This window comes from Harpia harpyja, chromosome 15 (genome assembly GCF_026419915.1).
Source record: "Harpia harpyja isolate bHarHar1 chromosome 15, bHarHar1 primary haplotype, whole genome shotgun sequence".
Taxonomy (NCBI): Eukaryota; Metazoa; Chordata; class Aves; order Accipitriformes; family Accipitridae; genus Harpia; species Harpia harpyja.
Window position 1 is genome coordinate 29,812,200 of NC_068954.1, and position 25,068 is coordinate 29,837,267.

The following is a 25,068-nucleotide window of genomic DNA, read 5'->3' on the forward strand; positions in this document are numbered from 1 at the left end:
TTTTTTTCCTTTTAAATCAGCTTTATTTTTCTAACTGTTATTTCAATTTCCCATAGCACCTTGGCAATGTCAAAAACAAATACAAATACATGTATTATCATTTTAACATTTAAAGCATGAACCTACTTTACACAAATTTTGTTTTGAACAGTTTTGACAACAGGAATATACCAGAACAGACAAAGTATAGAAGCCAGATAGGTTGCTTTTTTCTCCTTTCACTGAAGCCCTACCACTTTGAAGAGAGATCATAAATGCCAAGGGGAAGCTGGATTCATCCGGGAGGAACAAGATGTCTGTAGTAACTTGAGCTCAATATATTATCTGAATATTTTGTATTCTATAAAAATTAGAACAAAACCCATTTATGCACAGTCTGTTTACATTTGAAGTTGCATTTTTGGAAACTGTATCCATAACTGAAGCTCCATAAAAATAAACCTCTGGTTCTTAAATATAAAATTTTAAAGTTGTTACAGGTTAGTTTGCAGATGGATTTTTCAGAAATAAGTTGCTTTAACTCCATTTCAAGTCCTCCCAACTGTACATTAAAACCAGACTCAGTTAACCTCTTGAAGTGCCTATGCTAAGGGCACTTAAGAGAAGAGCCAACTAAAATACTACAACAAACCAAAATTATGTACCATCCTAAAGGAAGCTCAGACTATATGTAATATATACACACAAAGAAGAGCATGATAAATCATTCCGATTAATGGCAACAATCTTATGTTTCAGAAGGAAATATCAAAATTAGAAACAAAAATTCTATTGCATATCTGTAGTAATCAAGGATTTACAAAAAAACTTATCAGAAGCAATTTCCCCCCGAAGTGCATTTCTGTTGCATCGTCTGTAATACAATGGCGCATTTTACAAATTTAAAATATCATCTGTACATACCAGATATTTTACCCCAGGTGAACATTCACTTGGGTAACAGTAAAAATAGCGGACATTTTCAAGACAATTAAGCTGATATTGACAAAGTAGTAAGGCCATAGCTATTTAACTACAGTAAAGCATTGATTAAGTCACTTATTTGCTACTGATCTGCCACAGTATCATCTTTCTCTTCTGGTTAATAGAGTGGGTTACTTTTTTTTTTTTTCTTCTTTTTTTTTTTTTTTTTAAACCTACTGCTAAAACTGCACCATCATACTGTGCCAGGCTAACTTTAAAAAAAAAAAAATAGCAGGAATGTAAGATACTATAAAACTAACTTAATTTTAGAAATCAAAGAAAAAACTTTTTGCACTTTTAATTTTACTATCACATGCAAATAATTACTTCTCTTTTCACTCCCCAGCAGAAGTACAAGAGAGTGGCCCAATCTTTTCCATGCACAATAATTTGGAAAAGAACTTAACTGGGGAAGTATACTTCTGTAGCTAACAAAAGTCAACAATTCTGAAAACAAGTCACAGTTCATAAAACTGAAAGTTACATGTGATTTGCACCTTCTGGTATTTAATATCAGCAGAGTAGGAAAATTTGTCTTTACATCATGTGGTAAGCTACCAAGAAGGAACCACGGAGAACTGTTATTTGTCACTTCAAGTGCGCACTGAACATCGCTGTTGAACAAGGGACAGTTTCACCTCTGCTGATAAAATGATACAGCTCCAATGAAATCAATGAGCTGTACCAGCAGTGAGTGGCTCCCAAACGATCGCTTTGTCCCCGTTTCCCCCAGTCTGTCAGAACAGGCAAACTTGGTGGGTAAAGACACAATAGCTTGCCTGAGTCCATTACGGGGATGAGAATGTAGCAGCTAGCCTGTCTAACTAAGTTAGATGTTTGCCATGCAATACAAGTACTGCAGGAGAACTTGCACACAAAACTATGGTTTTCACAGCCTTTATATTTACTTGGTTATTCCCCCCCCACCAAAAGAACAGAAAGGAAAAAAAACAAAACCACAGTTATAAATGGCAGTGGGGGAGGGGGAAGAAGGGAAATGCTAATGTTAAATCCTTGCACGCAGGTATTAAATAAATAATTGTCAGTGCCCTAATCTGATGAAAGTTTGAATATGCTGGAAAAAGCCAACAGGTTTACAGACTTATTTGCATACACTGTACAAGAGCCATAATCTGCTGCTGGAAAATGCACACCCAGGACATACAAAGCATCCTTTCCACGGTCAAGTGTTTCCAATCACCTTACAAGAAAGATTGAACTGCAGTTGTTTGTTTTTTTCCCACATCTAATAAATGAAGAAATTACATTTCACAATTGTTAAAAATTCAGATACTTTCAGCACTACAAGGTTATTCTATGCACTGCACTGAAAGCAGATGCCTGCGTGGATCAGAATTAGCACTCCGCCTTCACCTCAGAGGCCATAGATCAACATCTGCACAAGCCTCTTCCCAAATAACTCTTCCTCTGAACAGCAAACAGCTTACAGCAGCTATTGGCATCCCAACAATTATTCAACTTTGCAATGACAGTGCACATCTATCTTAAATATCTGTGACTATCATACAGGTTAGTTTTTTCCAGTTTGACTGCAGTAATTGTTTATAGCCTTTAAAATGATTAAAAGTTAACTTTGCATTCATTGCATTTCAGAACTTTAACACTTTTAAATATTTAAACTTCTCTATCATTCCAACAAATGTAGCATTATCAAAATAAACAGAGAAGGGTTCTGTAAGCATCCCTAAACTGTAGATGTGATCAACGATTTTTTTTACTAAATTAAAAAAAACCTCCCAAACCCAGTACAGGTAGTTTAAAAGTGAATAATGATTTTGGTTTTTTTTATATATATATATGTATATATATAACATGCGTAGAAATGAACAGTTAACTGCATAAATACATTATATTGTGTTATGAATCAAATCAAAGCAATTGCCAAGCTGAATAATAAGTTAGAGAAATGACAACTCTAGCTTTATATATATATTTATAAAAATAGATATGAGTGTTATCAAAGCAGTTGACAGAGAATGCCTACCAAGTAAGAAGTCGCCAAGGGTTATCTGGCTAAGAAATCAGAAGATGAAAATTTTCACAGTTATTTTAACTGCCACTTACATTCATTCTAATGGCAACACTAGCATATATTACTAAGATGTTTACGGTATATATCACAATTGAGTTTTCCAGTGTTCACAACTTACGACTTTAAATTTGTACACTTCCTATTCACTAAAAAAAGAAAAAAAAAAGTGTGATTCTTACTGCTGGAAGCTACTTTTCCCTAACACTTTATACAGAACTTTGAACCCTGGCATGCTGATTTTGGCAGATTAATGCACTGAATTTTCCTATTTCGGTCATTATGGTAATCACCTTTAAACTTAACCACTTACTACACAACAGTGTTGCAAATTTAGTCAGCATACAGCTAGGCAAGATCCTACCTTTCAAGTAGCTACTCTGAACATGAGGGGTTTTGTTTAACTCCTTACCTTTAGTTCCACTTTAAACAGTTAAAAAAAAGTCAGTTGCTACTACATCAGCTGTAAACAATGAGTTCCCAGTACATATAAACCCTGATTTCTAGTAAACAGCATCCAATACCCTACTCCAGAACACAAAGATAGGTCAGTATGTAGAAAACCCAGTCACGTCTCTGATTTGCTAGCCATTCAGAGAGACATCAGTTTAAGCCTGGTGGGGCATGCAGAACTCCATGCCCAGAGTTCCCATCTGCAAGGCAGAATTCCACATCTGCAACTGGAATTCCAGGCTCTGTACTTGTGAAGCTAACATCAAGTACTGTGTAGCTACCCATCAACCCTATACTGGGCCTGCCTGCCTCAGGAAAACATACCAAGATAAATGCACAAAAGTCTGTGATAAAGAGATTAGAGAAAGTAACAAGCAAGAAAAAAAAAACCCAAACCCAAACCTAAGAAGTTGCCCTCAAAAGGAGGCAAGGAAAAAGGGCAAATTAAAAATTCTGACGTGCTCCCTTCTGCCTCCTTCCAATTGCGTCTAGAAGACAATTTTTGCTGTCCACGTGCTCTGATCTACAATCCAGTATCCTGTAAAAATTAATAGTTTAAAAAGCTTGCTGAATGAATTATTAGTAAGGTCAAGAGACTATACTTCAAGCTGGAAACACAAAGTTTACTACAGTAGTACATTCAGTTCTTATCATCAGTGACTAAGTCATGACAACAGTATCTGGCTGCACTCATTCCACTCACACCGACCAAGCACCTCAGCTGCAGACGTGCTCTGCAATGCAAGGCCATCAATGGCAGACACATCATCCGACAAGCCAAATGTTAAATAGGTTAAAAAAAGTTCTAATTTTACAGAAATGCTCATTTTTCAAAAATAATATTCTCTTATCCTTTTCCTCCTACACTGAGGGACAGGTTAATTTGTCAATTCATACTCTTTCACTTTGACAAAATGCTAGTTTCACAACCCCAAAACTGATTTCAAGCAGGAAACCCTCTGCAAATTAAAAACAAAAATACAAAAATTATAATCTCTATATTTATATTGATTGGAATCCTCCAGCATTTGTGAAATCACTTTTAGAGATGAATTTTGGGACCCTCCACAACTTCTCCACACAAGCCACGCTCCAGTTCAGTATTCCCCTTCATGAATACTTCTTTCTCACAGTCTCCTTTGCTGCTTATTTATTAGTCCACAGCTCAAATTAAATAGAGAATAATTGGCTGGACAAGTGTTACTTTGGTGACCGGGGTGGCACATACTGCTCCTTGCCAATACGTCGAGGTGCTCCCTGAGGCGATGATCTGCGTCCAAATTGGCGCCTCTGTTCCCTGATTTTCCCAGCAGCTCCCCTGGGAGGCCCGTTGCCTCGGAACCCAGAATAATCCTTCATTCGACCTTCAACCTTGTCATGAGCCTTCTCCGAAGCCTTCTCAGGTGTGCCATTTTCTTCATTTTTGGCAGGGGGAACTATGTTAGTGCGATGTTCCCTAAGAGGCTGAACAGGAACTGGAGGAGGCTCCTTTGGGGGCTTCTGGCAAACTTCAGCATAACTTAGCTTGCGTGGCTCCTTTGGGACCAAGGGAGAAGAGCAAGGTTTACATACCAGAATAACCACGCTATGCTCCTCCAGACTATCCCAGGCACAATGTCAAGGCACAACAGCAAGAACACATACAGTGAGCGATTACACCACAGCTGTGGCAAACTGCACAAGAGAAGGTCCCAGGTGCTACATTAGCACATCCAAGAGAAAGCCCCTGCCATGCTCCCCACCCAGTCCCTGCTCTGGGCCTTACCTGCATCAACAAAGCAGGAGCTGCACTCGTGTTAGCAGAAGGTGAAGTGGTATTTGTCCTTGGTGGCTTTGCAGCACTGACAGGAGAGACAGACACCGGTGGGGAAGCATGGCTCGTAACATCTTTCTGAGCAGACACTTCTTCCGGTTTGCTGTCTGGCTGAACTGTGCTGTTAAATCGAGAACAATTTAACATTAAAACCTACTAACACAGAAATTAACGTTTGAGAAAGTATTTTCTTTCTCTGAAGTCATGACTGCGTTTTTTTGCAGAACAGATTGGTACAGCCATTACCACCACAATTTGTTATTTCCATCTAGTGGCCTCTCAAGAAGCGGCCTACCACGGATGGAGAAAAGACAACAAACATTACTGCCACCTTGCCGGACACTGGCTAGGGTCTTTGCTAGAACACACAAATTTTAATATTCTCAACTCAAATAATCTGCATACCTTAACACCACAGCTTCAGTCTGACTTGGCGAACTCACACTTGTCACAGGCTGTTGGACAGTGCTGTGTGTCTGTTCTTCCTGAGCAGGAGCTGGACAGCTGGGCAGCAAATCTTTGCTTTCCTGTACAGAAAGCATAAGTTGCAAAATACGGAAAGATCGCAGATGTGCTTAAATTGCTTCTCAACATGCCAGTTCAAGACATCTGAGAAGCGAGGTACTTCCAAAGGCTGTTCAAGTTCTGATTATAGGAATTCTACTTCTTTTGGAGCATCACCTCTAAAGCAATCACCCTTTATATGGGCAAAACAAATAGCAGATAGAAAGGCTATATAACCCAGATTATCAATGCTTTTAGTCCCACCAGCTCAAGTAACAGACTCATCTGGAAACAGCCCTTGCCTACACTACACACAAACTGTTCAACAGCCAACACTCCTCATTTGCCTGCTTTATTCCAAAACAGTACTGAGCTTACAATAGTGTAATTACAGAAGCTTCAGCTAAATACCTGCAAAAAGCCAAGGAAATCCAAGAACAGACAGAAAATGCACTATTATATTAACAAAGACAGTATGATGTTTGGGCTTAAAGCATTCTAATGTGCAGCTCTAACATAAATGGATTATTTAAGAAGGGAGACACAGCATATGCATACCAGAGTGTGCGTGCCAGAGACAAGAGTGGGTACCTTTTCTTTGCAGACTCCTTTAACGATATCGGACATCCTGCTCTCCAGCACAGGCTCCCCTGGAATTTTTGCTGTGCTGCCAGGCAAAGGTGGGAAATTTGATGCTAGCAAGTCAAACTTTGGTGTCTGAGTCTTTGTTTCTGCTGAAGGCTGAGGTCTCTAGAGAAGGAAAATACCCGTTAATAGCGCCATAACACCTAGCATTAAAAGCATTGAGCAAGTGTCAGGGAATTTCCTAGAAACACTCAATACCCACAATGTAACCTGAGAATTTAAGGACTATGCCATTCCTTCAATAAACGCAAAGCCAACACATTGCACTTTGTGCAACTCCTTGCAATAAGGGAAGCGGAACTTACTGAAACACGGTCATCCTCTCGTCTCCTCCGACCTCTGAAAATGTTCCTCCTTTAAAGGAGAAAAAAAAAAAAAAAAAAAAAGAAAAAGTCAGTAAGCGCATTCATCTAGCTGAAGCGCACACTCATCTGCACAAAGGGGAGCCTGTGGCAGGGGATTTGCAGCAGCCTACTGATGTTTCTTAAGATACAGTTCTGGGACATTCTCCATCTTCAGGAGGGGTCAAAGCTCTTACACTCTTGGAACATAGCCAATACGGGAAACAATTTCTCTTTTCTCTCCCCGTGGAGGAGGTACCCTAGAGCATTGTATCTGAACAAGCACAGTGACAATTAGACTATAATATTATAGAATAGTATCCTATAATTTTATAGTAATAAACTTATTCATCTGATTTCTCACATATCTGTCTTGGTCACTTATTTTTAAGTGTCCAAAACCTGAATTAAGATAAAAGATAAAACCAGTTGATCTTACAATGTTTAGGAGCATCAAATTCCACATCCAGGGATTTGCTTATTATTTACAGCAATACAAATACCAATTTTACTTCAGCAACTCTTTTAATTCTGGGGACAAACCAGGCGGTTATTTTGAAATAAAGACCCCTCGCTACCTTACTGCAAGGTGTTTGTCAGAATAACTAATAGCTGTACAGTCAAGCAGGAAGCATTCATGCTCCCAGTTAAGTATTTATCACACCTGGTTTATTTAAATGTCAGTTTTCTCCTGGTGAGTCTTTACAGAAAGATACGTTGTGCCAATGGTTGATGATCCTTGGCTCACACAAGTCATGTGAGCCTCCAACACTATGTTCCAACTGCATTGTTGTGTTACAGCAAGAAGTAGTACACACAGTTCTTTACCTGCCCCTGCCAATGCCATAATCGCCATTCTGCTCCATCTGTGCGGTAGGAGAATCCTTCTGGGAATAACCTTGGTCTTGGTGCCCAGTTAACGTACTGTTATGCCGCTCCATAACAAAATTCCTTGAGTTGGTTCTGTTCAGTGGTCCATCCCCCATTGGCATGGTACTGACGGCAGCTGGACCCTCCACAGCGTGTTCTGAGCTGTTAGAGGATCGGAAGTGAGGCTTCACACTGCAGGACACAGAGTGGCAGCTGTGTAATCCAGAGTTTAAAGAACAAGAGGCAAAACCACCACCAACTACAGTTAATTCGTAGCTGACAAGAAAGGAGGAGGTCAGGAAGTACTGGAACTCCATCAGAGAAGTTGTTTCCTACATGCATTTGTCAAGAACAAAGAAATCTTTCTTCCTTACCTCCATCTATTCTTTTTGTTACAGTTTTCTTGCAACCTCCTCCCCTGTCAAGTGTTGCCATTTGAAGAAAATATCGAGATCACTGCCCAACAGATACCAAAGGGGGAAACCCTGCCCCAAACACCCTCAATCAACAACAACAAAAAAATACCCAAAACCTAGGGGTGGTAGAAGAACCAGAAGAACCCAAAGAGGGATCCTTCATTTGTCTGGGCCTGCAGCACAGGCAGGGGGAGGCATTGGAAAGTGATCTGGAAAAATAAGCCAAGCCTGAGGAACAAACTGATCTGGCCACAAGCAAAAAAACTGAACTGAAACAAGAAGCCAGGAGTAGATGACAACTAAATAGGCTGAAGAGAACAGGGGAGATGAGGCTAGGGTAACTGAGAGCCCACCTCCCCAGGAGCTTGAAAAGTCAGGATCTTAGTCTCACTGTTCCTGTTACCAAACACCCACAGCATTGACTCTGCAGTTTACAATACCACAGACATTTTAATCAGTTATTGATTATTCAGCCTTAAAGCTGTACTTCCTTTGAACACAGATGCAGCTGTGCAGGCTCAGTGTTTCTGCAAGCTAAGGCTCAGGGTCTTAAATGCAGAATTACCCAGAAAAACTCTGACCTACCATAACACGGAACAGTTTTCTGAAGCAGCATTCAGGTGCCTTAGACTATTTTCGACTTCTGCACCTCGCTGTCTTTTCCACACGGCACCAACCAGTTTCAGCAAGCAAGGCAAGGACCTTAAACTCTATCTTTCTCCTCTGGTCAACCGTGCACATCTCATAATTTAAGGACAGAAGGAGGATTTTGCATGCTTATTCCTTTTACACAATCTCATTATAACATTCCATGCAATCAGAAGAAATTCTCCCACTGCCAGCCAAAGTATGATTCTTGTCTGGGAGGAGAAGTTAACTTAACTACATGATCTCTTACAAAGTAATCAAGGAGCAGCCTGCAGCCTGAAAAAGGGTCCTTTCTTTCAACAGGCCATAAATCATGCAGCTTTTGGTTTCTCTAAGCTAAGCAAATATGGAAAGGCATGTTGTGGACGCCACAGACCCTAGACTGCCCAACAAAGAGGTAGTTTCCTTCCAGCTTCCAGCAACAAACTTGTTCCCTCCCACTTGGCCAGGGAACTTACGTTGGGAAGAAAAGAAAGCAAAATAGGAGAATTTAACAAATGACAAATTATCATTTGTTAGCACTAAATCAGAACAGCAGTAAGTGATGTGGCTGCAGCAGATTCCTCCCTCTGCTTGGCCGTTGTCCTGTGGTGTTTTAAAAATCAACTCCACCACTATCTGACCGACTTCTCCATAGCCTTGCAATTAACAGCTGGGAGTTTTGCAGCATTTCATACGTAACCAGAACGCAGAACAAAAATCACCTTTTAATAGCCTAATTTTGAGTGCTCAAATTAATCTGCTTTACCAAAGACATTTTAAGTTACCTTCTAGGTGGCTGGATAGAAAAATATCAATTTAACCAATATTAGCACTGACAAATCTCTGTTACAAAGACTCAATCTTCCTTTCCCACAAGGATGTTGCAACAAATCAGGGCAAAATGAATATCACAGGCTTAAACAAATGTTTAGCTACAGAGAAAAATCCAATACTTAATTATTAACTGCCTGTATGACAAAACATAGCAAGTTTAATGAGCCAGGACAGAAACCCAAAAGCAGCAGCTGGATGAACATCTCCAAATGAGCTCTTCTGCAGTTCAAGAGAAGATATGCTGAACAAAGATTAATTCATACTTCAGAACTTCAAGAAGCATTAAGAACCAGTCTTAAGGCCCCAGTAAGGTTAAGTTTTCCATCAGCAAAGACCATAGAGAAGAAGAGGAGGGAAGCTAAGTAAATTCTTCCATTTTGTTCAATTCATTCTTAAAATGGAAGATTCTCGAGTCGTTATTCAGCCCTCAGATCTCATAATCTTACCCGTCATTGAGAAGGCCACAATCTTGTCTGGGCAGAAGAGCAAAGCAGAAAAGACAAGGAAAGATAAGGAAGAAAAAAAAAAAAGCAGAGAGAAGGAGAGATGATGTGAGAGAGCAAAAAGGAGGAAAAGCATGAAGTGCAGGCTGCCCAGACAATTGACTGTTGGACCTGTTCTCTCTTAGCGCGATACTTGATCATCACTGGGCCAAACCTTCAAGGCTGTGCCTCACTGTTACCTTAGCAGTCTCCTGTTTGCAAAGGAATCCTGCTGAAGCGTAACTAATCTCTGCTGCCAGAATATGAAGATTTATTACCACAAAAACAGAGCTTTGTACTAGCACAAAGGCTGAGCAAGATTGGCAGGAAAGATAAGACAACCAAGACAGACCAGCAGAACCTGTACACACTTGACCCTAAAGCTGTAACTTCACAATGACTGAAGTTTCGCAAATGAAAGTCTTAACGTAACCAGAAGAGTTTTAACTTAAGGATTATACAGATGTGATCTACAAGACAGCAGTGAACATGTGGGCATTTCAAGATGTTAGTATCTGGGTACATAAAATTCTTGTACAGTTTCAGCATTCATACATACATGGATCCTTTCAGAAGTAAGAGTTTTACTGGCTTTGAGTTTGGGCACAATTTAAGGGAAAAAACCCCAAACAAACCTTTATAAATAGATCTTAGTTGGGAGCTGAGCAGCTGTAACTGAATCAGCTGCCCTGTCTTCCAAGCAGAGTCATTCTACCAGTTTCACAGCCTGTATTAAGACTCTGCTGAGTCACCGCAGACCAAATTCTGAAGTTCACCTTCTGCCAGCAGCCACAAACCTTAACTGCATCACAAAACCACTTATGGTACTGGCAGTTGTCAACCGATTTCTCAAACAATATAAAAAGCAATTCCCATGCTACCACCCGCATGCTGAATACAGTGAAAGAGCTTGCAAATAAAACAATTTCCACCCACACAAACAGATTACTACACCATTGTATTTACAGAGTACTGTTCCAGCAAATACAAAGCTGTTTCCTCCTCCCCAGTGTTTATATCTGAGCCGAGCCCTCACAGTTATCAGGAAAGATGGGGATAAAGCAAATAAATTATAGTAACAGACTCAGCATCAAGCAGTTTTAGCATACAGCAGTCAGGGCATGCAACTCTCAGCTGCATAAACTGAATGGCGCTCTGCAAGACTAATCACACAACAGGAAAAGCTTACGTTTGTGCTGCAGGAGTTTATAATCTGCGTGTAACAAACATAATTAGAAGTATTACCTTACGAGGAAGTTATTTATTTGTCTGCAGAAATTCCTCTGAGGCTTTTAAAGGAGTTACCTTTGCTCTCTCCAGCACATCTGTCCACTATTTTAGGATCTTAAGCTGCCACCTCGATTTTAATTTTATTTTATAAATCAAGTTGAAAAACGTCACACATACTCGATAAACAAAATAAGTAACCTAGTCCCATCAGAAGGCACTGCATTTTACAAGTGCAAGGAATGTTTCAGGATCTCAAAACTGTAAGTTCTCAGAGAGCAAACAACTGACAGAGCTATCTTACCGATTTCTATGGAATGGGCGACCTATACTCAAAGAAGCAGCATTTGTTTTATATGATCCTGGTGTATTAAAGCCATTCACAAATCCACCGTTAGGAAAGGGGGCCTGCAACAGACAGAACAGTCTCAATGGCTGAACTAAAAAGAAAAACGTTTGCAGTTTTATGAGATCAGCTTCAGCAGTTATTCGTCTAGTTTGTTTGTACTTTTATACTGGGCTACCGTATCTAGTACGTTGTAAACTTACTACTAAAGCAAAAACCCCACCAGGTTAACAGTCTGCACGTCTACTTCAGCATCAGAGTCCTCCTGTTCCTGCAAGAGCTACAAAGCTCTTCCAGTAACACTAGCTACTGGATAATGGAATTCCACACCAAAATTTCTTGAAATAAATGGCAGCCCATGGCGAGACATGCAGCTTCTCTGACAGTGTTGCTTTATCAGGTGCATGACATAACACGAAGTATCATAAAACAGAGGGATCTGACTAGAAAACCTGTGCATTCTACAGCTGAAAAGCCCACTAACCGTAGTGATTTGTAAACCAAATTATTCCTGTTGTTTTGGGCTAGCTCCTCTCATTTTCATCAGCTGTTACTTACCAGTGGTGTTTCAAAGTAAGGTGCAGGATTTGGAGACCATGTCTGAGGCACAATGCTGTAAATAGAGTACTGCTGAGGACTATATACAGGCTGCATAAACAGTGGTGAGGCAAACTGTGCTTGTGTTTGAACTGGCTGAGTATAGACACTGGAATCCACTACCCGGTAACCATTCTTAGCAAAAAATGTGTTGATGGCTTTTATCCTGGCCTGCAAGATATCAAATCACATCACATACATTAGTTGGGAGGAGAAGCAGAATGAAATCCTTCTTGACTACTGAAGAGGTAACAGAAGGGATGTGAAGGGGAAGTAGGTTGATTACTGCTTACAAATAAAAACTCTGATAAGAATCAATATAGATTACATTCTTACAGTGTGCTAAAGGGAAGAACACACACACTGCTTTAGCTAGAGAATCTGTCAAGTTTAAGATAAACACCACTTTCTACAGCAGTAACTGTCCAGACTCCAATTTTGACAGTTCCTCTCACAGAACAAACAGCTTGCTTCAGCCTTATTTGTAGAGCAGCTACCTCAAGCTACAGACTCGTGATGGCAAGAGTCCCTCTCCCGAGTTCTGCAGACCCAGATTCTGGGGAAACTGGAGAAGGGAAGACGAAACAGGAATGTATTTCACACCTCATGGGAAGTAGCAGTGTGAATAACCAGCAGCCACTGAACTGTAATTTTTCAAAGCTACCCATGACCTCATTCAAGTTAACAGCCTACAGAGCAAGTGTTATGAACTATCCCACTGCTAATTCCTTAGTTCCCCCCTCCTCCCATAAACACATACTATCATTCAAATAGAAACAATACATAATTCAATTCAAACAGAAACCTCATGTAAAGCAACCTTACCATTACTGGCTTGCCCTGAAAGGTTTTCACTTCTTCCCTTAAGTATTTGAACGCCTGCAGATACAACAAAGATTAACGTTAGAGTATCTTGATAAAATTGTACTCCTCAAAGGACATTACATGATTTAACATGAATGCATAGCAATGCGCTTCCCTGTTAGCCCAGCTAAATTCATTAACACTTCAAATTCAGGATACTAGATGTCAGTTATGGCTGGAGAGTACTGAGGCAAGAGGCAGACAAGGGAGTTAAAACCCTACAATCTCTCAACTTTTTTCTCCATTAACTAGAATTTGCTAATAACCTCTTAAAATAACAAAAGGGAGATCAGTAAATAAACATTTCTTTTAGCTACAGGAAGCATGCATGCAATTCTCTTGAGCAGGGGAAGTATTAATAACAAAATTGAGATGTCATTAACAGTTGAAGGCAGCCTTACCTGTTGCGCATCTGTATCTGACTGGAATGTAACGTACCAGTTGTTGTTGTGAGCAAACTCACAGCTTATCACTTTGGGGCAGTTTTCATTTTTAAACAGAGCCTTAACCTCCTAGGGGAGAGAAGAAGCCAGGCAGTTAAGGGGACCTAGCTCTAAGCTGTAAATTGAACACTCAGCCAACACAAGTTTACACTCCAGCTCCTTGGCTGCAATTTTCCCTTGACCAGGGATGTTCTTTTATTCCCTTGACAGGTCTGCCAGACACCAAATTATCCTCTACCTGTTTCTGAACCCAAGACGACTAGCCAGCCTACTGAGCTCCCCAAATAAAAAGTAGCAGGCCCATCTGGTAAGAACATCAAGATCAGTGTAGAACTGGTGATATTTCTTTATGAAAGAGGTAGCAAAAATGTGGCTTTAGATCAGGAGAGTCATCTAAACAAGAACGATTCTAACAAATACTTCTAGCATCATGGCAACCTGATAGCTTTGCAATAATCAGATTTTAAAGAGAGGGCAAAGCAGCTGTTCAGTGTTTGCATTAAAAGAACTAATTAAAAATGCTAGTAGACAAACACCCTGTGTTACAACTTTAAAAAACAAAGAACTAAATCATTCAGTTAGCCAAATATCAGTTGGAATTTTATTATCCTCCCTTCTCTGAACATAATAAGCTCAGCTCACACTGGGTCACGATGAATGAGAAATGTTTAGTAACATTTCTTGCTGCCAAAACAACCGTCTGACTTCAAGTAAAGTTACTGCTGTGACAAAAATTCAGCCTGAATTCCAAGCTATGCCCCGGACTAATTTTATTTTTGGATCTGAAAAGAAACCAGTTCAAACTTCCTTCCAGAAAAGCCTAGCTAGCTCAATTTTTGGTGGAAAAAAGTTTACTTAAGAGCATTTTAATACATTAGTAAATAATGGGAAGGGACAACAATGACAAGTATTTGCTTTGGCTTTTTTGACAATACATCCAAGCAGAAAAAAATACTTATGTGGTTTACAAGAAAAATATCTGTTTAATCAAATTAAGTACCAGCTGACCTTTTAAGCAACACTTCCTGCTGCTGTTTGAAGCACTGTTGCAGATACCTTCCAAAAACATCAACAGGCTTTTATTTCTTTCTTTTCTATTTATTTACCTCTATAGGTGTTGTTTCAGGGATCTCACGGAGAATGATAATACATCGTTTGTGGTTTGGTCTTACTTTCTCCCCTCTCTCATCCACTTGTACCATAGGAGAAGCTAAAATTATAATACAAAAGTTGGCTTAATATTGGACATTGTGCACTGCAAAACATCTCCGCGGCACTAGTCTCCATTATCCAACTTGTAACAAAGAACTGCAGTGGACTGCTTAAGAAACCAGATTTCTTGAATTCAGGGTAAAGGACTGTTTTATCAGCTATAGCCTGTTAGAGGTTCAGTACATATTAGCCATTTGCCTGACGTTGCCTCCATCTACAGCTCAGATATCTAAAAAGCTCGGTCCCAAATTCAATTCACTCCCAGCTCAAATTCAAGTAAGAGGATATAAAAACATTCCTAGACAGAGCCCTAATAGGAAAAGTTCAAATAAGAGGAAGGAAATCAAGTCAGAATAAAGGCTTTAAAAGTTCACTTACACCTGTTTCCACAAGAAGCCATGTGCAGAATCAGCACAGGCCAGTATGTTACAAAAATTCTAGCTAACTTTTTCTGAAAAGCTGTTTCTTGTTTTATCATTTGTAATAAACTTCTGCACTGAATCAGAAGACTAGGTTTACTCCCAGAATAAGACTTTCATTGCTAACAGTACCTTAGAGCTGCCTCTCACTGGGGCAGATTTAGGCAGATTATTATAAAGCATAACTAGAATTCAGGAGTCTGGAAGAGCCACTTATTCAAACATCTCTGCAGAACGAGGTTCCCGACACCATTTACCAGAACAATATGCCGTAACCAGCTAAGAGACTAATACATTTCTCTAAAGCAAGGAAGGATTCTTTGTTCTACTAATACAGACATCAAACACCCAGACTTACATCTCAAAACTTCAAGAATAAGGTCCATGTCAGTTGTCAGCTTCTTAATACCTTCCATGTTGGCAATTGTCCATATTGGAACAAACTGATCACTATCCATTTGAGACATCAAGTAGAGATCCTTTGAAAGATTCTCACTAAAAAGACATAAGTTCACTATTTTATAAAAATCCTGAATTTTAGTTACAGAAGCCTCAAAACAACAGGCTAACTGTGGGCTTAAATATTCACCAATACCATTCACAGCTAACTCTAGCCAAAACATACTCAGATTTTCTCTCCTGGAAAAAATCCTAGCAGATCAACACAAAGCAGAAGATAATTAAAAAAACTTGATGGAAGTTACAGTGCTCTGCATGTTAGTCTGCAAAAAGGATCTTGCCAAAGAGACCTCTTCTGGTAATACACAGCTAAATTATCCAACATCTTACAACTGTGAAGCACAGAAGTCAAACTGAATTCTCATTAAAGGACAAGGATGCACAGACAGGACTGAAACAGCTGAAAGGTACCACTGGGTTTCTACAGCATTCTAGCAAATCTTGTTTCATATCGCAACCAACTCTCTCTCTCACAGCTAACGTTTTTATGAAGATGATAGTGCATATCAAGCCAAAAAAGGAAAAATTTGTCAATTATTTTAATAAAGGGTTTATACAAAGTTAACTGTACTGTACCGTGAGAAGCAGAATTCAAGTTGTTTTTTCAAACATTCTCTAATGTCTTCTGTGGACACAGTGGAGCTGCCTTCACCTAAAAGTTACCACATTCAGCATCAGATCTCAGTTTCACGGTAAGAATACAATGCAAGAACACATTTCCTTGTACAATAAAAGAACAAATCCCTCCGGGTAAGACCAAGAGGAGAAGGTCACCTGAGACATGACCACCATACTACACATTCTCAAAATGGCTTGGATCCCACAGTTTTTACCTACTTGGCCAAGTCCTATGGCTGGCTTGGATCTTCTTGAATACACATGGAACATTTCAAAGTTCCTACTCAGTCACATCATAACTGCAGCAGACTTCAGAGGATTACAGATACTGACAGTGGTATTCTAACTTGAATACTCACCAGACACTTCATAGATTTGGTATCCAAGATCTTCAGTTGCTAGGACAATTCCATTTGCAGATGCTTCATCAACTCCTGTGCCATTTCTTGTGGCTTCACAAGACGGGGAATACATCACTTCATATTGCTTGCAGCTATCCTCTGAAATCTCTATGTTACCTGGCAAAAGAACACATCGTTAACAGAAAACCTACTATAAGCTTCAGAATATTTTCCATTTGAAAAGTTTTGGCTAACAACATTAAAACAAATACTCAAGAATGCTGTAACTGGAAGTGTCTAGACTTAAGTCTATGTTTCTTAGACTTTCAGCACCTACTTTGTATTGGATAGCACTTTCTACCCCTCCAATTTTGGAATGGTCTTCTGGTTTAAACTAGGGTCTCAGGGATAATTAAATAATAGGATTGTGAAACTGTAAGATCCCCAAAAGTGGCAGAGGATCTAAAAACCAGGCTTTCCCCCTGAAATTTAAAATACTTAAACGAGATTCCTAAAACCAAAGCACTAAAATAGCTTACATCACTTCAACGCATTACATGATTCTTATTTATATAATGGACTCCGGACCATCTAGCGATTGTTATAAAACACAGTGGAATGACATTGAAATTGGCCAATCTCTTGTTCAGGACACCTCAGCTTAGTCTTCACCACAGCCGCTTGAGATACAAACAAACGCAATTTCAGTTTAATCCAACAGTCAGGCAAAGGAGATTGTTTCAAAAAAAATCAACTCCTCTGCTAGATTTTTTTCCATATTAATGAATCCCCTAAAAACATACTTTGAGAAGTGATACTATTCAACTACTTACATTAGAAATTGCTTAAAAAGCACTAACAATGCATTTGGAAAAAATGCCTTTAATTTTCCAGCAGTGTTACGCTGCCACGATTGCTTCATTTTGTTACGAAGAGACAAATGAGTTTGTCAGCCAATGCACAAACTCAGTACTCTCTCTTCACTTCTGCTGACTTACCAGAAACTTTTGACAGGGCCGCACAAACGGAATCCTCCCTTCTTTATCCCTAACTTTTCCTAACCCTTTTTTCCAGAGAATCTTCTGCTTCCTAATTAACAGGCCTCTGCTGTACTTTAAGTAACCTCAGCTATACAATTGGCTTCATGTCAAGCCTAAGGCAAATCAGAAGAGTTAAACCCTTTGAATATTTAATTCCAGACAACAGGACTGACCATGTGGTAAGGATGGAAAATGGGGACTGAAAAGAATACAGATTAAACTGAAAGGAGCTAACCATAAATGCTTTGCAGTTCCTACTCCAGTACAAACATTACTGTCTAACAGTTCTCAGAAGCACCTCAGCGATGTACCAGGATTGTAGGTGGCCCTCAGACCTTGTATTCCTGTTCACAGGGTCAAGTGTATACTAAAGTGCAGCAATGGCAAACAAGACAAGTCATGAATCCATTTCTACACATTTAGCATCTTGTTTCCCTCTTAGCGCGTTACTCAGTCATCACTGGGCCGCTTGGATCCTGTTACCTGCTGAAGTATTCTGTCCTAGCGCAGCTCTGGACACCTTCTTGAATCCCTAAACCAAAGCTCACTGGTCAGACCTATAATCTCTATAAACTGTCTACTGCTTTCTCACGTTCTCTATAAACTGTCTACTGCTTTCTCACATTCATTTCGTACTTGTTGCTACATTGGCACTAACAACCTCAAGGACAAGAGCAAGAGGTTGCTTCTTACTGTTGAACTCTTACAGAGAACCCTCAGCGCTACCTAGCAAGGGACGTATCACAGCTAGTGTTTAAACACGGGCCCGCAGCGTCTCACCCTCGGTATGAGTCCCTTGTGCAGCCACTGTTTCTTGCCACGAGTGCTCTGCGCCATTTGTCGGTGGCACAGCCTCACCGCTCCCTTGGGGTACTTCTTGCCACACTTTTGCATTAGGGTTTAAGCCAGCACCTTTCGATGTTACCTGCTGAAGAGACCAGAACACTTTTATTAGGAAAAATAATCCAAAGATGCTTTAGAAGTCAAGCCAGACAATATAGGTGAATTTAGTGATTTTCTATAGAGTTCCACATCTCAAGTGTCTAACCAGCTATTAAGCACCTATGTGATTTTTCATTAATCAAAACAGGAAAATCCTTGGTATTTTCCAAGTATTTCATTTCTACCTCCATTAGAAGTGTTGCCTTCAACCTCTCTTTATTGACATCCGACAATATCAGCAGAGGAAGCAGTTAGTCGTCAAGGACTCTGGTAACTCATAAGCTTTTAAAGACTTGACTGTCATAATGCTCCAGTCCCCTTTCACCAGAAAGGGAAATTTTCCCTCCTCCAGACCCCTTCCTAGAAAGGAAGGTAAAAAAACATATGTCAAGGAGAAGAAACTAATGACTTAGTGATATCTACACTAACCAAGCATCACCTATGCTATGCCAGGATTCCTCGTGAACTTACCTGAGTACTACCTGCTTTCCCCGCGAGTTTACCTACATCTTATACACATCAATGTACACTAATAATTTCCTTAAATTTGTAACCAAAGAGATTAAAGTTTTTGAAGTGCCAACACAAACATACATACCATCACAGCCTGCTGGGAGCGGGGAACAGGATTGTCTCACTTTGAGACTGGGCAACAAGGACCATAATTAGAGGAAGAGGGTAACAGTGAGACAGACAAGAAAAACTGCTGGATTCCAACCTGGAACCTGACAGAGATAAACACTTATTCCTACAGCAAAAGATGGTGCCCTCCAAGGTCCCTTTCTGAGAGCTGCTCATTTGGGTAAGGATCCAATAATCCAGCAACAGCACAGATGATAAGCATTGTAACGGCTCTCGCTCTACCCTGATAAAACTAACTCCTTCCACATATACAAGAAAACTATGCTTTTGCAAAAATTCTCCTCCCAAGAATTCCTAACACCCTACGAGCAACTAATACAGCTTCCTCCAAACAGGTTCCTTCAGACATTGAGTGACAGCCCACTCCACTCCCGCCATTTGCTGGAATTTAAAAGGCCAAAGCCATTAGTCCTAGCTCGTATCTCACAAATTCACAAATAAGGAAGTCTGATATTTCAGAGGCCAGCCTCCTGGATTCTGACATTAAGGAGCGGCTTACTACCAAGCCTCAAACATAAAGCAAAAGGAAACAGTTGCAATAGCTTTAGAGATAATTCCTTTGCCAAGGTCACACCTAGTTCCAAAGCTATTTGCTGCAAGGACAAGCCCAAATTCAGTAACAAAAAGCCTCCAAATACTGGAGAGGTTCAAGACAATCACAAGAGAAGGCAAAACAAAGATGACAATTTTTGCAAGGCCCTCTTTGAGATTCAAAATCCCCCACGCACAGCTGATTTAATCCACACAGCAACGAAGTTTTCCCCCTTTCATTCATCTTAGCAGAATATACCTGGGAACAGAAAGAAGAACTAGAAATAGTTCAGTGTGAAAGGACACATGTACATTTCTCTTCTTAGTTTTCAGAGTAGTAGTTCTCCAACAAAACAACCTTACAAGAAAAACCCAGTAACCTGTTGCACCTACGTACTCTCGCCATCAGTGTAGTTCAGCAAGTTCAAAACTTAGCTCTGCTCAACTGCTGGTCACTCCTGTGACGCAGCATACCTGTCAGCATGGGCACCCGCTCAGGAACTGAAAACCAGCAGATCCCATTTCCTTGAATTTACTTTTCATCAAAGCAAAAAAGACAAGACACGTCCAGGAGATGATTCATCATTTTATAAAAATAAACACTGTCTCACTACCTTACGTCTTTGAGGCCAGCATTTAGCTCAAGCTGACAGTAATTTTAAGGAATAAGTATGATAAAGTGAAACTGAAACACTTTAGGGAGATCACTACACTTCTGGAGCTGATCAGAAGTAAAAAGCAACGCTGAGTATGGCAGATAACGTTACTCACTCTAGCAAATACCAAAAGACACGTGGTAACACGGAAGTTCAGAAATCACAGGTCCAAGTGAAAAGCGCTAAGAAACTAAATAGATTCAGGCTGATAAAGTGATGAATGCACCTATTAATACAACGGCTGAAATATACACCTGAAACAGAGCGTGGGCTACTTCCTCTTTGTTCTAGAAACACTTAATGCCATGTAATGCAATTCTGCAAGACCCAGCCTTGATGTCATGCATCTTAATAGCAAGACACCACGGACTCCAAGAGGATAAAAAGTCCCTAATTTACATAAGCTTTTTGAAAATACAGCGTGCTATGCTCCAGGAGCAGCGCCACTCCGTTCTGGCAAGCAGCTCTTCTGAAGAGAAGGCCAAAATATCAAGTCTTGCTTATTTAACTGAGGCTAACAAATACTGAGCCCATTTGATTGGCTGCAGAACAATCCTCCCAGCTGCTATCGGGAACTTTCATGATGAGGTTAAAGCTTTACAGAGTTACAAAGGTTAGGAACACTCGCTGGTATCAATGAGCTGACAAAGCTGTCCTCCTCAGCAGAGCTTCCCTCTAGTTTACATTACTTTCGGCAAATGTGGATTAAAGATTCTCCTCAAGCAATTCCCCAAAATTTACTATTGAAGCATCTATCTCATTTTGAAAGGATGGCAAAGAATATTTTTCTTATTGTAACAGTCTAAATTACATTTAACAGATTCAACTAAGCCAACAAAAATGAAAGCGCTCAGTTTCTTTTAAAGCATTCTATTATAATAGTAATTCAAATTATCCTGCAACCAAACTCTTAACACTGAGCTTGTGACAGATTTCCCAGAGCAGACTGACTCTCTAAAAGGGAATCTAAGTGAAAAATTGCAACGAGAATTTAAAAAAACTTGGGAGCTGAGAATCTAAACATTTCCCACAAGTGGAAATGTAAGGAGAGAGAAAAAAACCCCGAAGGTCAGCAAACCTATGGGAGGTGGGCAAAGAGAAGCCTTGCGCTGGCTGGGGGACCTGACAGGTAGGGAAATACACCTCTGCAGTGGACTCGGACCCATGCCAGTGTAGTCACTTGTCACCTTCTCAAAGCTTATCCAGGGTGTGAAGCAAACCAAAAAAAGAGAAAGCTGGTGTCAAACCAGAAGCAACATGCAGAACTCCTTTGGAATGGACTGCAGGATATCACGTAACAACAGTTCAGCACTCTGAACGTCCCAGGTAATTCTTAAAACACATTAACTTTAATGGTTACAAGAGAGTTACTTCCATTGAACACAGCACGTTGGTTTTTTTTTTTATTAGCCAGTACGAGCACCCCAGAACTAGGGGTGCCTCCTTTGTCCCTCGGGAAAGCAAACACACAGTTGTGCCGTATGAAGATAGTACCACCCTCACCTGCGTCAATGGTGTCCATCACTTCTGTGTGAACAGGGACAATTTGGGGGGTTTGCCGCCTAGAGGGAAGCAGGAAGCCTCACCTGCTAAAAAAAGAGGGCCAGCAATACTCAGTGCTTCACGCAGTCCCAGTTTTCTAGCTAGGAAACATCGCTGGCAACAATTAGGGCAGTGTTTCACCCACCTGAAATGCACAGATTTCAATTTTCCCCGTAAATTACCAATATATTGAATTAGGAACACATACCCAACTGACTAAAACCCAGAGCAGGCACAGCAAGCCGTTATCAATTACATTTTTCACAATGCGTTTAATAATATTCCCAATATACCGTAATTATCGATTGTTAACAGCATGCTCATTCTGGCTGCAAGTGAAAAACAAGACCTACACCAAACACCAATGCATGAAAAATAGCGCAAGCCTGACGCCATTCCTTCACTGCAGCAAGTTTTTTGAGCTAAAAGATATTAAAGGAGAACAGAATTCCAGCGTGCATTCTGTGAAGGAATCAATTCACAATTAGCACGGGCATACTTCGGTTAAGTCTAAAATATAATGCTGACAGCTACAGCAAGTCAGCTAATCCTCCCGAAAGCTTCAGGACTTCTAACACAATCCTGTTCTGTACCTTATTTTTCAGGCAACCCCAAAAATCCTGAGATAAAAGCTGCTGTCTGCTTCTAAGCATCTAACCACAGCGTTTCAGAACACCTGGTTAAGAGCTCAAGTTCCCTGTCCTGGCAGTGAAAAGGCACTTTCAGAAAGTCTGGACTGTCTTCAGGAACACAAAATTAAACGTTATTGATGCTTCCTAAATGAAGATCGCAGAAACTATCTCGCAACACTATCAGCGGAAAAGAGGAGATGAAACAAAGCAACCAAAGTCAAGTTTGTGCTTTAAAAGGATTCACTAAACACCCAGACGCGCGCTGCCTGGCTTCGCGGGCTCCTGATTTGCTTCAGCTCCCTTTGAGCATCCTGAGCCCCATCCACAACGCAACCACTCCATGTCACTGCTGCAGGTTCCAGAACCTGCCTTGCATGCCCGCTGCTCGGAGGGGCCACCTCCGTCTCGCAGGCTCAGCTCCTCTCCGCCGTGCTCGGCCTCGGATGAGGTTGGCTGCTCGCAGCTCCCGGCTGCAGTCATTGGGCTGCAGCTCCGATTAGCTTGAACGGTTCCTCTTCAAGTTAAATACTGTAAAACCAAATTCTTAGGACCTGTCACTCTGTGTTCATGACATCTTTTTTTCCTCTCGGTGCAAGTCAGATAACATTCAGTTCAGAACTGAGTCAATTAGTTTAAGAGAGAGAAGGTGTTTCCCAAACCTTTTTATTTAGAGGTTCTTAACCGCAGTATTCATGTAAAAGACGATGACCACCACCACACTTGAACCGAATACACCACTAGCAGTCGACTGGTTTCCCTCGGTCATTTCTTAATTAACCCAGCAGCTCTTTGCTTTGTGCGCTTTCTGGACAAAACTTATCGCAAAGTTTAAAGCAGCAGCAGTGCAGATATCTGGGTTTGTCTGGCAAATGCCGAAAACTGCTTCACCGAATCCCGTAAAACACCGTAAATAAGTGAAGCGCCGGCGCGGGCAGCGCCTGCGGGCCCGGGCCAACACGCTGCCCACCGCCCCCCCGGCCCGCCCCGCGAAGCGTCCGTGTGCCGCACGGACGGACACACCGACGCGGCCAGCCCCCCCCCCCCCCGGTCACCTCCACGCCAGGGGACGGGCCCACCGCGCTCCTCGCCCCCCCCCAACCCCCCCGGCGCTCAGAAACGGCCGGGCCGCTCCGCCGGCGGAGCCTTCTCCCCCCGCTGCCATAAGTCACTCCCTCCCCCCATCAACCGCCACTACCGAATTAACGTTATTCAACGCAGACACCGCGAACCGGCCGCTCCCAGCGCGCCCGGGCCCAGTCGAAAGCGTCGGCGTGCAGCCCCGCGGTACCGAGGGGAGCCGAGCCGAGCCGAGCCGAGCCGAACCGGCCCGGCCCCCCCCCCCCCCCCCCCAACAGCCGGGGCCGCTCCGCTCCCCGCCACCGATCGCAGGAGGCCCCGGCGAGTCCCGCCCGCCCGCCGCCGAGCGGGGTTGGCGGGGCGGCCCAGATCCCGCGCCGCGCGTAACCTTCACGGCAGGCCGCGGTGCGGCGGCTCCCCCGGAAGGTCACCGCGGTGCCTTTCACCCCGCCGCCCTTCCACGGCACCGGCGGAACCTTCCAGAGCGCCGAACCCTCCCCCTCCACCGCCCGCCCGCCGGGGCCCGCGGCCGCCGCCGCCCCCGGATTTGCTGTGTCAGCCCCGTCCCCTCCCCCCCGGCGCGGCGCGGCCGGCGGAGCGGAGCGGCGCGGCGTGTTAACGCGGCCTCCCCGCCACATGGTCCGGTCCCTCGCCGCCCCCGCCGCGCCTCACCTCCACGAACAGTAACATCCTGCCTCCCGCGCCCAAGCCGGCGGGCCCGCGATCCCCGCCGCGTTCCCCGCTGCCCGCCGGCGGCCGCGCCAGCGCCGACGATAAGGGGACGCTCGGGCTCCGCCTCCGGCTCCGGCTCCTGCCGCCAGGGCCCGGCCCCCCTCCCTCCTTCCCTCCCTCTCCTCCGCCGCCCACCGCCTCTTCCGGAGCACGCCGAGCGCTTCCGGGGTACGGGCGGCGCCGGCCCGGCCCATTCCTTGCGCCGGGGAGGGAGGGGAGGTGGGACCACGCCGCCAGGGGGCGCGGCGGCTGTACCACTGTGCGGGGGGGAGGGGGGGGAAGCCGGCGCCGTCCACACCCCCCCCCGGGAGGGAGTGGGCTGTCCCGCACAGCCGGAGCACGGCGGGTGAACTGACCGGAGGAGTCGGATTATATCAATTTTTAGGTTTTGGGGGTTTAAAAATTCAAGAACCCCCAAATACTTTTTTTCTTCCAGAAACCGAAGGCGGATCCTACGCCCAGCCGGCTCTCCCCCCAGCCTTCGCCCCCGCCGGCCCTTTTTTTCCCCCGATTTTTTTTCCTCATTTCGGTTCTGCCCCTCGGCTGCCCGCAGGGGTCACTGCGGAACAGGCCAACGATCCCGCACCTCCCTTGCCTTACCCGAGCTGCACCCACAGACACGGGCGTGGGTTTGGTGAGGCAAGGGCAGGGGAGATTCCCGAGGACGACCCCCCACCCCGGGACCCCCTTCACCCCCCACCCCAGCTCGCTTATAGACCCTATGGCCGCCGTGGAACGGGCGGGGAG

The 25,068-nt window shown here is 42.7% G+C and overlaps 1 protein-coding gene across 5 annotated transcripts; it reads right to left on the minus strand.

Annotated features, from left to right (window-relative positions):
• Nucleotides 1-94: 94 nt before the first annotated feature.
• LARP4 (La ribonucleoprotein 4) lies at nucleotides 95-24,421 on the minus strand. Of its 5 annotated transcripts, none has more exons than XM_052809849.1 (17): nucleotides 24,262-24,396; nucleotides 18,695-18,869; nucleotides 18,348-18,492; nucleotides 16,546-16,704; nucleotides 16,145-16,220; nucleotides 15,468-15,604; nucleotides 14,585-14,688; nucleotides 13,437-13,547; nucleotides 12,997-13,050; nucleotides 12,133-12,342; nucleotides 11,533-11,636; nucleotides 7,598-7,831; nucleotides 6,734-6,782; nucleotides 6,375-6,533; nucleotides 5,685-5,806; nucleotides 5,232-5,400; nucleotides 95-5,002 (listed from the first exon to the last, which is right to left on the minus strand). In XM_052809849.1, the coding sequence occupies exons 2-17, from the start codon at nucleotides 18,698-18,700 to the stop codon at nucleotides 4,667-4,669; spliced, it is 2,175 nt and encodes a 724-aa protein (XP_052665809.1). In that variant the 5' UTR covers nucleotides 18,701-18,869; nucleotides 24,262-24,396; the 3' UTR covers nucleotides 95-4,666. The 5 variants fall into 5 exon arrangements, with proteins under 5 accessions (XP_052665809.1, XP_052665808.1, XP_052665807.1 ...); XM_052809848.1 differs by having other exon boundaries at nucleotides 18,348-18,495; XM_052809847.1 differs by lacking the exon at nucleotides 18,695-18,869 and having other exon boundaries at nucleotides 24,262-24,421.
• Nucleotides 24,422-25,068: the final 647 nt, after the last annotated feature.